At 34.8% G+C, this 13,790-nt stretch overlaps 1 protein-coding gene across 17 annotated transcripts in view; it reads left to right on the forward strand.

Annotated features, from left to right (window-relative positions):
- The window catches only part of ADGRL3 (adhesion G protein-coupled receptor L3), a gene marked incomplete at its 3' end in the record, with an annotated part of 400,329 nt that overhangs the window by 251,917 nt on the left and 134,622 nt on the right, over positions 1–13,790 (forward strand). For 8 of the 17 annotated variants that reach the window (XM_081321797.1, XM_081321796.1, XM_081321794.1 and 5 more), the window contains one exon: positions 6,763–6,789. The exons of the other annotated variants lie outside the window; for them this stretch is intronic. In XM_081321797.1, coding sequence (XP_081177923.1) covers positions 6,763–6,789 — 27 coding nt within the window. The remainder of the gene's footprint in view (positions 1–6,762; positions 6,790–13,790) is intronic. 17 annotated transcript variants of the gene reach the window in all.

A 13,790-nucleotide genomic window follows, 5' to 3' on the forward strand; every position in this document is an offset into this window, starting at 1 on the left:
AAAAAATAAAATAGCCAGACCCACACTAACTCCTCTAACACATCAATTATTTACCATATAATATGCTTTTACATTGTCCCAGTTTGCAAAATATAAGCTACTTCAAAATCATTGTCAGATCTATTCCATACTATTACTGAGATATGAGTCAATAGGCCAAGTTCTTTTCCTTTAGCTTACTATCAGGGATCAATTGTGTGTTGATTGAACCTCCACAATGGCATCAGCTGCCCCATTTGAAGACTTGGACAGTTCTGTCTTGGTAAGTACCAACATGGGAGGAATATCATTTTACATCAGAAACATTACCTCAGTATTGGCTAGCTCACTTTTTTTTACTCCAGATGGTAAGAAATTTATCATTTGACCAAAATAATACAAATAAAATATTGCCAATAATAATATATTATTTAAAAAAAATAATTAAAAATTAAAAAACAGAGCCTCTTTGGAAATGGATGGCATAGAAATTGCAATTATAAAATGGAATGAATGAATAAATAAGTAACATTACTGGCATTACACTGAAGGCTGCCATGTGCCTACATATCATGTTAATTGTGATGAGTTATTTAATGATAGAGACAATATACATGATAACTGATAAATCACTTACAGAAGTCTCTTTTGTAACACTATTTTAAACGCACTAGTACAACACTAAATGATCAAAAACATATCTCCCCCCCCCCAAGTGAACCTTTTAAATCCAACTGTGCTGATGGGAACCTAGAATGTTATTATTACATTTAATTATTATGCTATCTAAAATATTTTTGACATTTTTCCATATTAAAACATCAAAACTTTATAGTAATCAGTGCAACAATTATCAAAATCAAAGACAATGCAAATATATCTTGCACAGATCGTAATTTACTTGGGATAGTTGATTATCTAATGATGTACTATTTGCTACAATAAAATAAGTGTTCTATGCTGTTTACTCTTGTCAGCACTTCCAGATAGGCCAATTAAGGAACTATAAAAACACTAAAACTTAAATTTACTGATATAGGCTATCATAAGAGAAACTTGAAAGTCTTACAGAATTTCTCTCTCCCTCCCTTTTCTCCCAAACAGTGTGAAGGTGGACCAGTCTTAGGGTTCCTCCTTATTCCTTTCTGTCTTTGTAAGTGCTGCAAAAGCTTTGTAAAGATTAAAAAAAAAATCCCCCATCATGCTAGCAAGTAAAAGTAATTTTAATATCTTATCCCCATACCTTAATATTACATATACTTTCATAATCCCTTAAAATCATCTTCTAACTAAAAGCCAAAAGTGTCATCATTTGTTCTTTATCAGCAAAACCCCAGTAAGGGAACTAATATAAGCAGTGCTTTTTTTGTAAAAGAAAAAGGTGCCGGAACTCACACACGTCATACAACCTGCCTTGCCTACCCTACAAGGTTCCATCCAAAAAAAGTGCCGGAACTCCGTTCTGAGCGTTCTATGAGAAAAAAAGCCCTGAATATAAGAGATATAACTAATTTTCTGTTTTAATCTTGATCAAATAAGCCAACCCTGTATTCCTTCTGTGAACTTTAACCAGTTTAATTTTTAACCCTATCATATATAGTTCCAGAGCTTGTTTTCTATTCACTTTTTTTTACCCAAGAATCTTTCAGAAATTTAACACACTTCTTTTGTATATCCAGTAAATAAAATTTGCCCTTTTTATCACTTCTCATAAAGTCTTTCAGTACTTAACAGACTTTCTTTTTGGATGAAATTTCTGGATCTAATTTCTAACTGTCAAATATAACTCATTCCTCATCTTTTATATACCTCTGGAAATGATGATCCTAAATAGTAACCTTAGTTTCTGAAATTGCCCATATTTTTTATTCCTTACAGATAATTATATTCTAAAATCAGTCAATACTTTAAGGAAGGTTTAAGCATAACCAGTTCATAAATTCCTGATTCAAATTAGACCTTGTTTGCCTGCAAATCAGCTATATACTATGTACATAATGCTCAACCTTAGAGACAAAATCTACTCCATGTTTGCTTTTGAAAAAAGGCAGGGCTTTCTGAGAAATCCTCTCCCTTGGTGTAAATTGCATGACTTGCAAGAGTAATGGAAAATAATTCTGACTAGGTCAGCTAATTAATTCTTATTCAACTCTAAGTTCCCCTAGGAAATTGGATTAGGTCCCTTTTTGTTGCAAGCAACACCTACTGAACTCAATCCTTAAGTTGCCACAGTAGCCCTCTTTCCTACCCATCTCAGAATTCTTAATTATATTTTGAGTGGGTTGGATAAAAATGACATGAGTTAATAAAAGGATTTGTCTGACATCTCCAGGAAGAAACAATATTTACAGTTGCAAGATCCAATCTGGCTCGGTCACCAGGACCAGACGTTTACTCTTCCAAGCTTTTGGACTCATGCTAGAGCCCATCTTCAGGGAACTTCTCTTTACTGGAATATGTGCTTTGGATTATTCTATGAGAGTAGAATATTTACAATGATCTTTTTGCTGTATCTGGAGGTGCTTTTTCTACTCTCATTGTCTCTTTTCTCCTACTCTGGGTGAACAGAGTAGATGGCTATTGGGAATGAACTTCATGAGCTCTCTTGAATATTTTGTGAATAGAATAGAGCTGGAAGGGACCTTGGAGGTCTTCTAGTCCAGCCCCCTGCTCAAGCAGGAGAACCTGAGATGGTATAGGTTCTCCTGCTTGAGCGGGGGGCTAGACTAGAAGAGCTCAAAGGTCCATTCTAGTCTAGTCTAGTGTATTCTATTCTATTCTATTCTAGTCTAGTCTAGTCTAGTCTAGTCTAGTCTAGTTCTATTCTAGTCTAGTCTAGTCTAGTCTAGTCTAGTCTATACCATTTCAGACAAGTGACTGTCTAGTCTTTTCTTAAAAACCTCCAGTGATGGAGCACCCATCACCCAAGCTGTTCCACTGGTTAATTGTCCTCACTGTTAGGAAGTTTCTCCTTAATTCCAGGTTGCTTCTCTCTTTGATCAGTTTCCAACCATTGTTTCTTGTCCTGAACTCTGGTGCTTTGGAGAATAATTAGACCCCCTCTTCTTGGTGGCAGCCCCTCAAATACTGGAATACTGCTATCATGTCACCCCTATCTCTTCTTTTCTTTAGACTAGCCAGACCCAAGTTCTGCAGCCGTTCTTCATATGTTTTAGTCTCCAGGCCTTTGATCATCTTAGTTTCTGTGCTCTGAACTTTTTCCATGGTCTCAACATCTTTTTTGTAGTATGATGAGCAAAATTGGTTGGAGTATTCCAGGTGTGGTCTTACTAGGGTTTTATAAAGTGGTACTAATACTTTGCATGATTTTGATTCTATGCCTCTATTTACACAACCCAGGATTGTATTAACTTTTTTTGGTGGCGGCTGCACACTTGCTAGCTCCTATTCAAGTGATCATCCACTAGGACCCCAAGATACCTCTCACAGTTACTGTTTTTGAGCCAGGTCTCACCTAGTCTGTTCTTATATCTTTGATTTTTCCTGCCTATATTTAAACTTTGCTTTTCTCCACATTAAAATTCATTTTGTTAGATAGGGTCCATTGTTCAAGTTTGTCAAGATCTTTTTGGATCCATTTTGAGGATCCATACTTTCAGTATGAGAAATACTTTGATGATGTCTAAAGATTCCACATTCTGTTAAGGCAGAATCTCCTAAACTGTGAGATGTACCTCCCTTGTAGAGTCCAGAGGAATTTTGAAGAGCCTTTTAGTTTCATAGGTAAAATAGATCCACTTTTCCCAAATTTTCATTGTATTATTTTCATTATTTATTTACGTTCATTTTGGTGTTTAGATTTTAGGGGAAGCGAGTACTGTAAGATTATACAAAAGGGAGGTGGGATAGCAAAAAGTTAGGAACCCCTATTTTAAGACAAACAGAAAGTCTATCCTTCCATCCCCAAGAACAGTAGTTTTGAAATTATTTAAATTCTAATTACCTTTCAGGTTTTGTGACTGTGTGTCCGTGTGTGCACATATGCCAGAGAGATGCATTCAATTTTTTTTATATATGGTAGCTTAAAGTCAATATGTAAAAGGTTTCACTTACCTAGCTTATTTCAAACTTCATGCTTCTTGGTCATCATTGGTAGCTAATATTACTAATTTCTTAAGTAATGTACTTCTAGCAAAGTAGTGCAACTTTCTACATTCAGACTTCATGCAACAATAAGAAGTCCCAAGTCTATAAAACAAACTAGAACAAAAAAGGTTCTTTGGCTAAAAATGTAGTATTGTCAGTCAAATGTCAAAGACAATTCTGACTTATATTGAAATATAATACGGAAAAGATACCGTAGCTCACCAATCAACATTGTTAACACTTGGATTATTGTGATTGGTCTTCTGACCTTTAATGGAAAGTATCAAAATGTACTGTCCAAATGATTACTCCGTAAGTATGATTCTTTTTTAAAACTTTGGGTAATAATGCTTCAAATGGCAACACAATTGAGAATTCTAGAAGCTAAATAGTGAATTGAATGAGATTTTCATGTCATTTCAAGGGACACATCACTTATAACTTATTATAATAATTAAGGAGGGAAGTTAATAAAACAAGAACTACTGAAGTCAAAGTTGCTTTTAGCAAACGTCTGAAGCTGGTGAAACATACTACAAGAGCTGTTAAGATCCAATAAAAAAGTGCTTCAGATTAGGCATGGCTGTGAACCCCCACAAAAATAGATGTTTCAGTTAAGGAAGCATTATGAGGTCCTTCATCTTTCTTTGGTTTAGTTACATTTAAAAGCGTGGAAGTTGTTTTGGTGGAAATTAATATGATGTCAGCAAAGAGCTTTGAAGTATCTTACAGTCGAGAATAGATTTAAGCAAATCTGCTCATCATTTGTGACAGTTTTTCTTAAAAGATTATGTTTCTCTGCACAAATGTTATACTTTTAAGAATGATTGTATTTAAAATGTTTGTATTTTTCTTTGAGATCACATATATATTCATACACATACAGAGGTGGAACTGTTTTGGTTTTTTTCTGTTTTTATTTGTCTTTTTAATTCTTTGGGTTGTTTGTCTTGATGTTTTTCTGTGCAGTTTTTTTTTAAATTAGGGAGTTATGATCAGTTGTGAATTCATTTTCTTTCGAACTAGCAATTTTTCATATTGGCAGAAGCAGTTTATTTATTTATTTATTTGATTTTTATAGTCACCCATTTCAGCAAACAAATTTGGGTTGATGACAATTGATATGTACTATATCAAACCAGTATATTATTAAAAAATTATGTACCATATCAAAGTAGTCATTAAGGAGTTAGAGTAGGAGTAGGGAGACCCAGATTCTAGTCCAGCCTCAGCCATGAGAGCTGGCTGAGTTACTTTGGGCCAGTCTATCTCCTTAAGCCAATCCTACTTCACAGAGTTACTATGCGGAAATAATAGGAGACAACACAATATACAGCACCTTAAACTACTGTACAAAAGGTGAGTTTATTTATTTATTTATTTGATTTGTATACCGCCCTTCTCCCTAAGGACTCAGGGCGGTGAACAGTGACATAAATAACAGAATGCACAAATATAGATATTGAAAACAAATAGAGTTAAGAGTTAAATAAATTAGAGTTCCACCTCTAATAAATGAATAATAAATTTAACAACTGAAAGAAAAGAAAGTGTTTCTAACTTTTTAACTCTGAAATCTCATCTATTCCTTCTTATACCTCAATTTAGCTAAATGATAATTGTGAAAAGCATCCCAGTAAAACAATTCAGAATTCTCAACCATCAGTGTCTGATTAGCAGACACTTGAACAGCTTTCCTCCAAAAGTTGTGGGTGTTCCATCACTGGAGGTTTCCAAGAAGAAATTGAACAAAACATTTGTCCTGAATGGTAGATAGTCTCCTGCTCAAGCAGGGGTTGGACTAGAAGACCTCCAAGGTCCCTTCCAACTTTGTTATTCTATGTTGTATAGTTACTTTTAGCATCATCACTGTAGTGTAATGTGTACTCTTATTCTAAAAGAGCTGATGGAGAAACAGTTTCAGCGAAAAACCTCAAAGTGTTTGGAGTAATACACTGAGCATGGCATAAAAGTTTATAGACATTTTTGTTCCACTTATTCAGATGTAGAGAATTAATTTAAGATATGAACTTAACACAAACGTATATAGCTTGTTGGGGGTTGGGAAATGATGTTCCATGTAACTGATGAAGTGGACTATAGTCAACATCATTCTTTGTCAGTTTGCTGAAAGCTGCTACATACCTACCCTGCTATAAAGAGTCCTACACTTCTGGAAAATATCTATTCAGCAGTAATAGATATGAGAAGAAAAACAAGATTTTTGAACTACAGCTTCATCCTTTTTTCAAAAATTCATGTAGATCATAATTTTTGTATTATATTTTAAAAAGGAATTCTCATGCATGGTTATTTACATATTACAGTATGTTTCTGAAATGACTAATTTCAAAAGCACAGCATGAAAATCAATGCTTAGTCAGAAAGAGTATAGTTGCAAAAAATGTATTACTTCTTATTAAAGGCTGTAGAAATGTATTGTTAATTAAACAACATTGGTGATTTTTCCTTGGTTGTTCACATTATAGGCTGCCAAAACATTATCTTTTAATGGCATTAAAAGAGGTTAGTTTTTAAGCTGGTTGTCCATTTTTTTTCTAGCTTTCTATGATTTGAATTGGAGATGAACTTGTTTGATTGCTTACCTACATGGTACCTTTTTGTCATTATATTCTAATGCTGACATTCTTGTCTTTATGTCTATGCATTCTTCAGCTTTGAGGATAACAGACCCTTCATCAAGTAAGGATGACCTGAATGACTGATAAATTCTATAAATTCTATTTATCAGTGTGTTCCCATGAACTGGCTGTCAGATCAGTATTTAAAAATCATTACAGCTTCTGTCATTTGGCTTTGAGAGAGGTAGAAGAGCAAACTGTGAGGGAAAAACTGTAAGGCCTAAGGTTTTATGCTGTATTTATCTTGATTGGCAATTACTTGGACATCTTATTCAATACTATTTATTATAGATTTGAGATAACTTTTCTATTATATTCAGAACATTTATTGTGTTTTAGTTTATACTGGCTGATGCAGCTGATTGGCAGGATTCTTTTTAAATGCAGGAGTCCTAATGCTTTTATTTAATATGAAAAAAGGTTCCTAAACTGACAATTTAAAGATACACAGAAATAATTAATCAAAAATATTTAGATTGCTTATTTACATTTTTTGAAAACCGAAGATTTCTAATAACACCCTTGTGCTTAGAACAGCTGAATGTTAAGAGACACAGCAAAATATTAATTATGGGCCTTAGATAATGCACTGCACCACCACCCCAAATCCTGCAATCAGTGGTATTATCTTTGCAAGTGCTACTACTTTACAGTGGACTTTCAGTTTGTTCTTCTGGTGAAGAGTCATTTATGTTCATTTATTTTGTCTCATTCTCATCATTGTCATTCTTTTACACAAGATTGTGAGATGCAATCTATTACACTGGGTTGTGATTACTATATAAAGTCTAAATCTTAATTATGTATAATTGTTAGCCAGTGTTAAAATATACCAATTTATAACAACATATTATCAGCTGCACCTTTTACATGTGTCAGTTTTACACACAGACACACGACATGGAGAAAATCTTTAATAATGTACTTCCTGCTTGATGTACATCTGTTACAGATTTGATTGTACATTTGATTTCCTAAATCAATCATCCATCCTTCCTGCATTTAACAAAAGATTAAGACGAAGATTTTCTACTATATATTTTAGGAACAATAGCAGCCTCAAAGAAAAAAGAATTAGAAGAGTTGTTGAATAATTATATTGCTTTTTTGTAGTGGGTGAGATGAATAAGCTATTAGAAGTTCTAGTGGGTCTTAATTCCTACAGCAGATTTTCCTCTCTGCAGGTGGTTGCCTCAATATGCCAGCAGAAGCCTCTGCCATTAACATTATTCCAGTGGTAGTTGGGTAAATGGAGTGTGTTTAGTTTGGAACCATGGATTCTAGAAGTCAGTGGAAATGCTTAACTAAAAAAAAGATCAATTAATGGGGAAAGTGTAGCAAAAAAGGAAAAAGCTACTTCCTCAGCTACTACCTTAGCTGATCTATGTAGTCCTAGGAAGTGCTCATTTCTCTCCCAAGGATTTTTTTCCAATAGTATTGATGGGACAAGATCCTTAAAATATAGATTGAGCTAATACTTCTTTCAATAATTTCCATTATTGCCCTTATATTTTGGATGAAGAGCTAAAGTTGAAAGAAAATACTTGTCTAATTCTTGAAATGTCCATTGTGGTTCCCTGGACACATTTCTTGGTCCTGCCAAACTCCCACCCCTGTTTGACTAAGTTCATATGTATTTTTAGTTATATTTATTTTCAGGAAACTGGCATCTTACAAAGCCCATGAACAGATCTCCAACATTATCTTTATTTATAGAATGCCTTAGGTCAGGTATGGCTTTGTTAGAACGTACAAATGGGGTGTGAAGGTAGCAGTCATCAGTTGGCCTTCTAAACGTATAAATGCTTTGAAAATAACTGTAACAGTCATTCGGTGAATTGATAAGACCTCCCTGGAGTCTTCCTGTAAAAGGGTCCATTACATGCTTTCAAAATTCCACATGTTCTCACCAACTCAAATATATATGGAATCTTGCTCCACATCAACTTCTAATTTCATAAAATGGTTGTCATGTGGACTAGAAAATTTCTGATTCACAATCCGTTTTCTTAGCAAATGTACTATATGGCATAGCTGACCTTGTTCATACTTGTTCAAAAAGGTATCCAAGATTGGATTTGGCTAGTACTTAGAGGAGAAACAGCCAGATCAAAAAGGAGGAGCAGTAGCAGGAGGCACTGTCAAGCACTCCTATACTGTTACCAAGAAAACTACAGGAATATGCCCATGAAGTCTCTCAAAGAGTAATTTTTAGATTTTTATAGGCAATTCTTATCTCTCTTAAAAATTGACAAATTAAAAAACTATATATTTTTAGAAAAATAATCTATATTTTTTCTTAAAAAAACTATGTTTTTTTAGAAAAATAATCTAAAATGAGATTACAGGAATAATTTTGTTGTATCATTACATTCCATGCATTTTTAAAAGGGAACTCTGAATGATATTATCTTCATTATTATAGCACCTTGTTGCACTATATAGCTTCTCCTAATTCATTCTACTTAATTACAAATTATTATACTTGTTCATTTTTTTTATCCTACATTTATCCTTTTTAGTAATATATCAAAACTACTTTAGATGGTCAGCCATCTTAACCTTTAGAATATATACTACACTGTTGTTTTGCAGTACCTAAAACTCAAGTAAATCAGATTAGTACTTTATTTCAGTTATTGATCAGCCTTAAGTAACATAAGGCATAGAGACACAGTTACATAAGATTAAAAGTTGAATATGATATATAAATGGAATAAAGAAAAATAAATAAAGCAATAATGGGTGGAAATTTCTTAATTCGAATAAACCAGTTAGATCTCTGATGCTACTGGCAGTAACTCTTTAGTTAAGAGGTTGACGTTGGCCAGATAAGAAACAGACAACACATGTATTCCCAAACACTTTAAATTATTTTTGTACATCAACATAAACAAAACGTAGAGAAGGGAACTAGGGGATTAGCCATATTGGACCTAATTCTCACTAACAGGGATGAAATGATAGAAGATGTTGAAGCCACATGAACCTTGGGGGTGGGGAGTGATCATGCAATATTGGAATTCAACATTATGCAAGCACAAGCAATTGAGCACAGTCAAAGTAGAGTCTTGGACTTCAAGAGAGCTAATTTCAATAAACTTAGAGAAAGCTTGGAAAGGATTCCATGGATGAGAATTCTCAAGGCGAAAACAAGTCAAGAAGCTTGGGAAATTTTTTTTTTATTGAAAAGTTTTACAATACATTTTTTTAAAAGACAAAACCCCTCCCAACCCCCTCCCCTCTCCCCAAACCTCCCCAACTCTTCCCTCCCCTCCCCCTCCCCCCTCCCCAACTTCCCAGAGCTAAATACAGGGTATAGAAATACAAACAATCATAGTCTACCATATGCAAACAACCATAAAATATTAAGTTCTATCGCACTTTAACTCTCATTAAAAAAAACTACAAGTAATTTATATATCACATCAATACTTATTCAAATACTAAGTGAAACTTTTTAGTCCCATATTTATTCTGGATATAATCAATCCATCTTCTCCACTCCACAATATATCTCTGTTGCGACTGGTCTTTCAAGTACGCTGAGATCTTTGCCATTTTCGCCAAATTGGAAACTTTTAAAGTCCATTCTACTATTGTCGGCAGTTCTTCCTTCTTCCAATATTGCGCTACTAAAATTCTTGCTGCCATAATTAAATTCAACATCAACTTAGTGTCCACAACAGTAGTATCTCTAATAATGCCCAGTCGAAACAATTGCGGACAAAACTTTATCCTTTTCTTGAATATTTTTTGCATATTCCACCAAATTTTAATCCAAAAAGCTTTAACCTTTTTACAGGTCCACCATATATGAAAATACGTTGCATCTTCACAACCACACCTCCAACATTTGGGCTGGCAGTTTGGGTACATACTTGCTAATTTTTTAGGATCTAAATGCCACCTATAAAACATTTTATAAAAGTTCTCTTAAATTTTGGGCCTGTGTAAATTTTACATTTCTCACCCAGATCTTTTCCCAAGTATCCATTATAATAACTTCTTGAAAATTCTGAGCCCACTTTATCATACAATCTTTAACAAGTTCTGTCTCTGAATCAATTTCTATCAATGCAAGATATATCCTTTTGATATGTGCTTGACCTTGATCTCTAATTTGCTTTACCAAATTTTCATCAATCATTGAAAAACCAATTTTTTGGTCTTCCTTCCACCTAGCCTGTAATTGCCCATACTGAAACCAAGTTTGTACAATCTTTTCTTCTTTTAAAGTATTATATGGCTTTAATTGCCATACATTCCTTTCCAAACTTAAAATGTCCTTATATGTAGTCACATCATGTTTAAACCCAACATTTATATTTTCTATTGCGTGTTTCGGTATTGCCGATATAGGTATCTTATAATTTAACTTGTGTCTATACTTTTTCCAAACTCGCAACAGAGCATACCTTAAAATATGTATCTTGAACACATTGTCCACCTTCTTGTCATACAATAAATATGCATGCCATCCAAATAACAAATCATGGCCCTCAAGATTTAGTAATCTCGCTTGTGTTAAATTAAACCAATCACTTATTGCTGACAAAGCAGCAGCTTCATAATATAATTTAAATGTTGAAGCCACATGAACCTTGGGGGTGGGGAGTGATCATGCAATATTGGAATTCAACATTATGCAAGCACAAGCAATTGAGCACAGTCAAAGTAGAGTCTTGGACTTCAAGAGAGCTAATTTCAATAAACTTAGAGAAAGCTTGGAAAAGATTCCATGGATGAGAATTCTCAAGGGGAAAACAAGTCAAGAAGCTTGGGAAATTTTGAAAAGTGAGATAATAAAAGCCCAGTCAAGCACAATACCAAAGAAGAAGAAATAACAGCTATCAAAAGAAACCAACATAGCTGCATGAAGAACTCTGTGATAAATTGAAAAAAAAGGATAAGTATAACAAGAGGGGCACTTACGGTAACTAAGGCAGAATATCAGCAAATAGCCCGAGCCTGCAAAGATGAAGTGAGGAAAGCTAAGGCTCAAAATGAACTAAGGCTTGTGACCAAAGTCAAAAATAAAAAAAGCTTCTTTCAACATGTAAAAAAACAAGAAAAAGGCAAGGAAATTATTGGCCCATTAGTGGGAGGAAGTGGCAGGAAGGTGACAAGCAACAGGGAGAAAGCAGAACTATTTAACTCAGTTTTTTGCATCTGTCTTTACACAAAGGGGAAAAAACAGTCCAACCTATCAAAAACATACCGTAAAAAACAGATTAGATAGGCAAGAAAATGGTAAGTGAGCCTCTGTCCAGTATACATGAGTTCAAATCATCAGGACCAGATGGATTACACCCCAAGGTTCTCAAGGAACTGACAGATGTGATCTCAGAACCACAGAACTATATCTTTCAAAGATCCTGGAGCACTGGGGAACTACTGGAGGACTGGAAAAGAGCTGATGTAGTTCCCATCTTCAAAAAAGGAAAAAAAATGGATCCAGGAAATTACAGACCTATCAGCCTGACCTCAATACCTGAGAAGATTCTGGAAAAGCTAATCAAACAATGAATCAGTTAACACCTAGAGGCAAGCAAAGTCATTACCAAAAGCCAACATGGGTTTGTCAAAAACAGATCATGCCAGACAAATCTTATCGCATTGTTTGATCAAGTGACAAAATTAGCGGATCAGAGGAATGCTGTTGACATAATTTATTTGCCTCAGTAAGGCATTTGATGAAGTAGACCACAACCTACTACTTGATAAGATAGAAAAATGTGGGTTAGACAGCATCACCACCAGATGGATTCGCAGCTGGCTGATCAGCCATACTCAGCGTGTAGTCCTCAATGGAACTGCATCTACATGGAGGGAAGTGAGTAGTGGAGTGCCCCAGGGCTCTGTTCTGGGCCCAGTTCTCTTCAACATCTTCATCAATTATTTGGATGACAAGATAAATGGGGTACTCATCAAATTTGCAGACAACACCCAGCTGGCAGGAATAGCCAACACTGCAAAAGACAGGCTTAAGATACAGAAGGATCTTGACAGACTTGAGCACTGGGTGCTATCTAACAAAATGAAATTCAGTGGTGAAAAAAGTAAGGTTCTACATTTAGGCAAGAAAAACCAAATGCACAGGTATAGTATAGGAGATACCTTGCTCAACAGTAGTAACTGTGAGAGGAATCTTGGAGTCCTAGTGGACAATCACTTAAATATGAACCAGCAGTGTGCTGCAGCTGCCAAAAAGGCCAAGACAGTGCTAGACTGCATTAATATAGGGATAGAATCAAGATCATGTGAAGTGTTAATACCACTTTACACTTGGAATACTGCATCCAGTTCTTGTCACCACGATGTAAAAAAGATGTTGAAACTCTAGAAAGAGTACAGAGAAGAGCAACAAAGATGATTAGGGGACTGGAGGCTAAAACATACAAGGAACGGTTGCTGGAATTGGATATGTCTAGTTTAATGAAGAGAAGGACGAGGGGACAAATGATAGCAGAGTTCCAATATCTCAGGGGTTGCCACAAAGAAGAGGAAGTCAAGCTATTCTCCAAAGCACCTGAAGGTAAGACAAGAAGCAATGGATGGAAACTAACCAAAGAGAGAAACAACCTAGAACTTAAGGAGAAACTTCCTGACAGAACAATTAATCAGTGGAACAACCTGCCTCCAGAAACTGTAAATGCTCCAACACTGGAAAGAAGACTTTAAGAAGAAATTGGACAGCCATTTGTCTGAAATGGTATAGGGTTTCCTGTTTAAGCCGGGGGTTGGACTAGATGATCTCCAAGGTCCCTTCCATTATTATTATTATTATTATTATTATTATTATTATTATTATTATTATTATTATTATTATTATTATTATTATTATTATCTTGAAAGTCTGTTCTGGCTTCTCTATGTCCCTATTCATACTAAACAAACCAAGGTGGGGTTATTTTGATTTTCTTTCTCACACTTCCTTCTATTGCTAGACTGTGAGAAACAGTAGACAACTTTTCTCCAGGTCTCTTCATAATGTCTTCCTTTTTCTTTCCCCCTTAATGACTGTCCCATATCTTCTACAAGGTCAGCTCTATATTTTTT

This window comes from Vipera berus, assembly GCF_964194415.1.
Source record: "Vipera berus genome assembly, chromosome: 2".
Taxonomy (NCBI): domain Eukaryota; kingdom Metazoa; phylum Chordata; class Lepidosauria; order Squamata; family Viperidae; genus Vipera; species Vipera berus.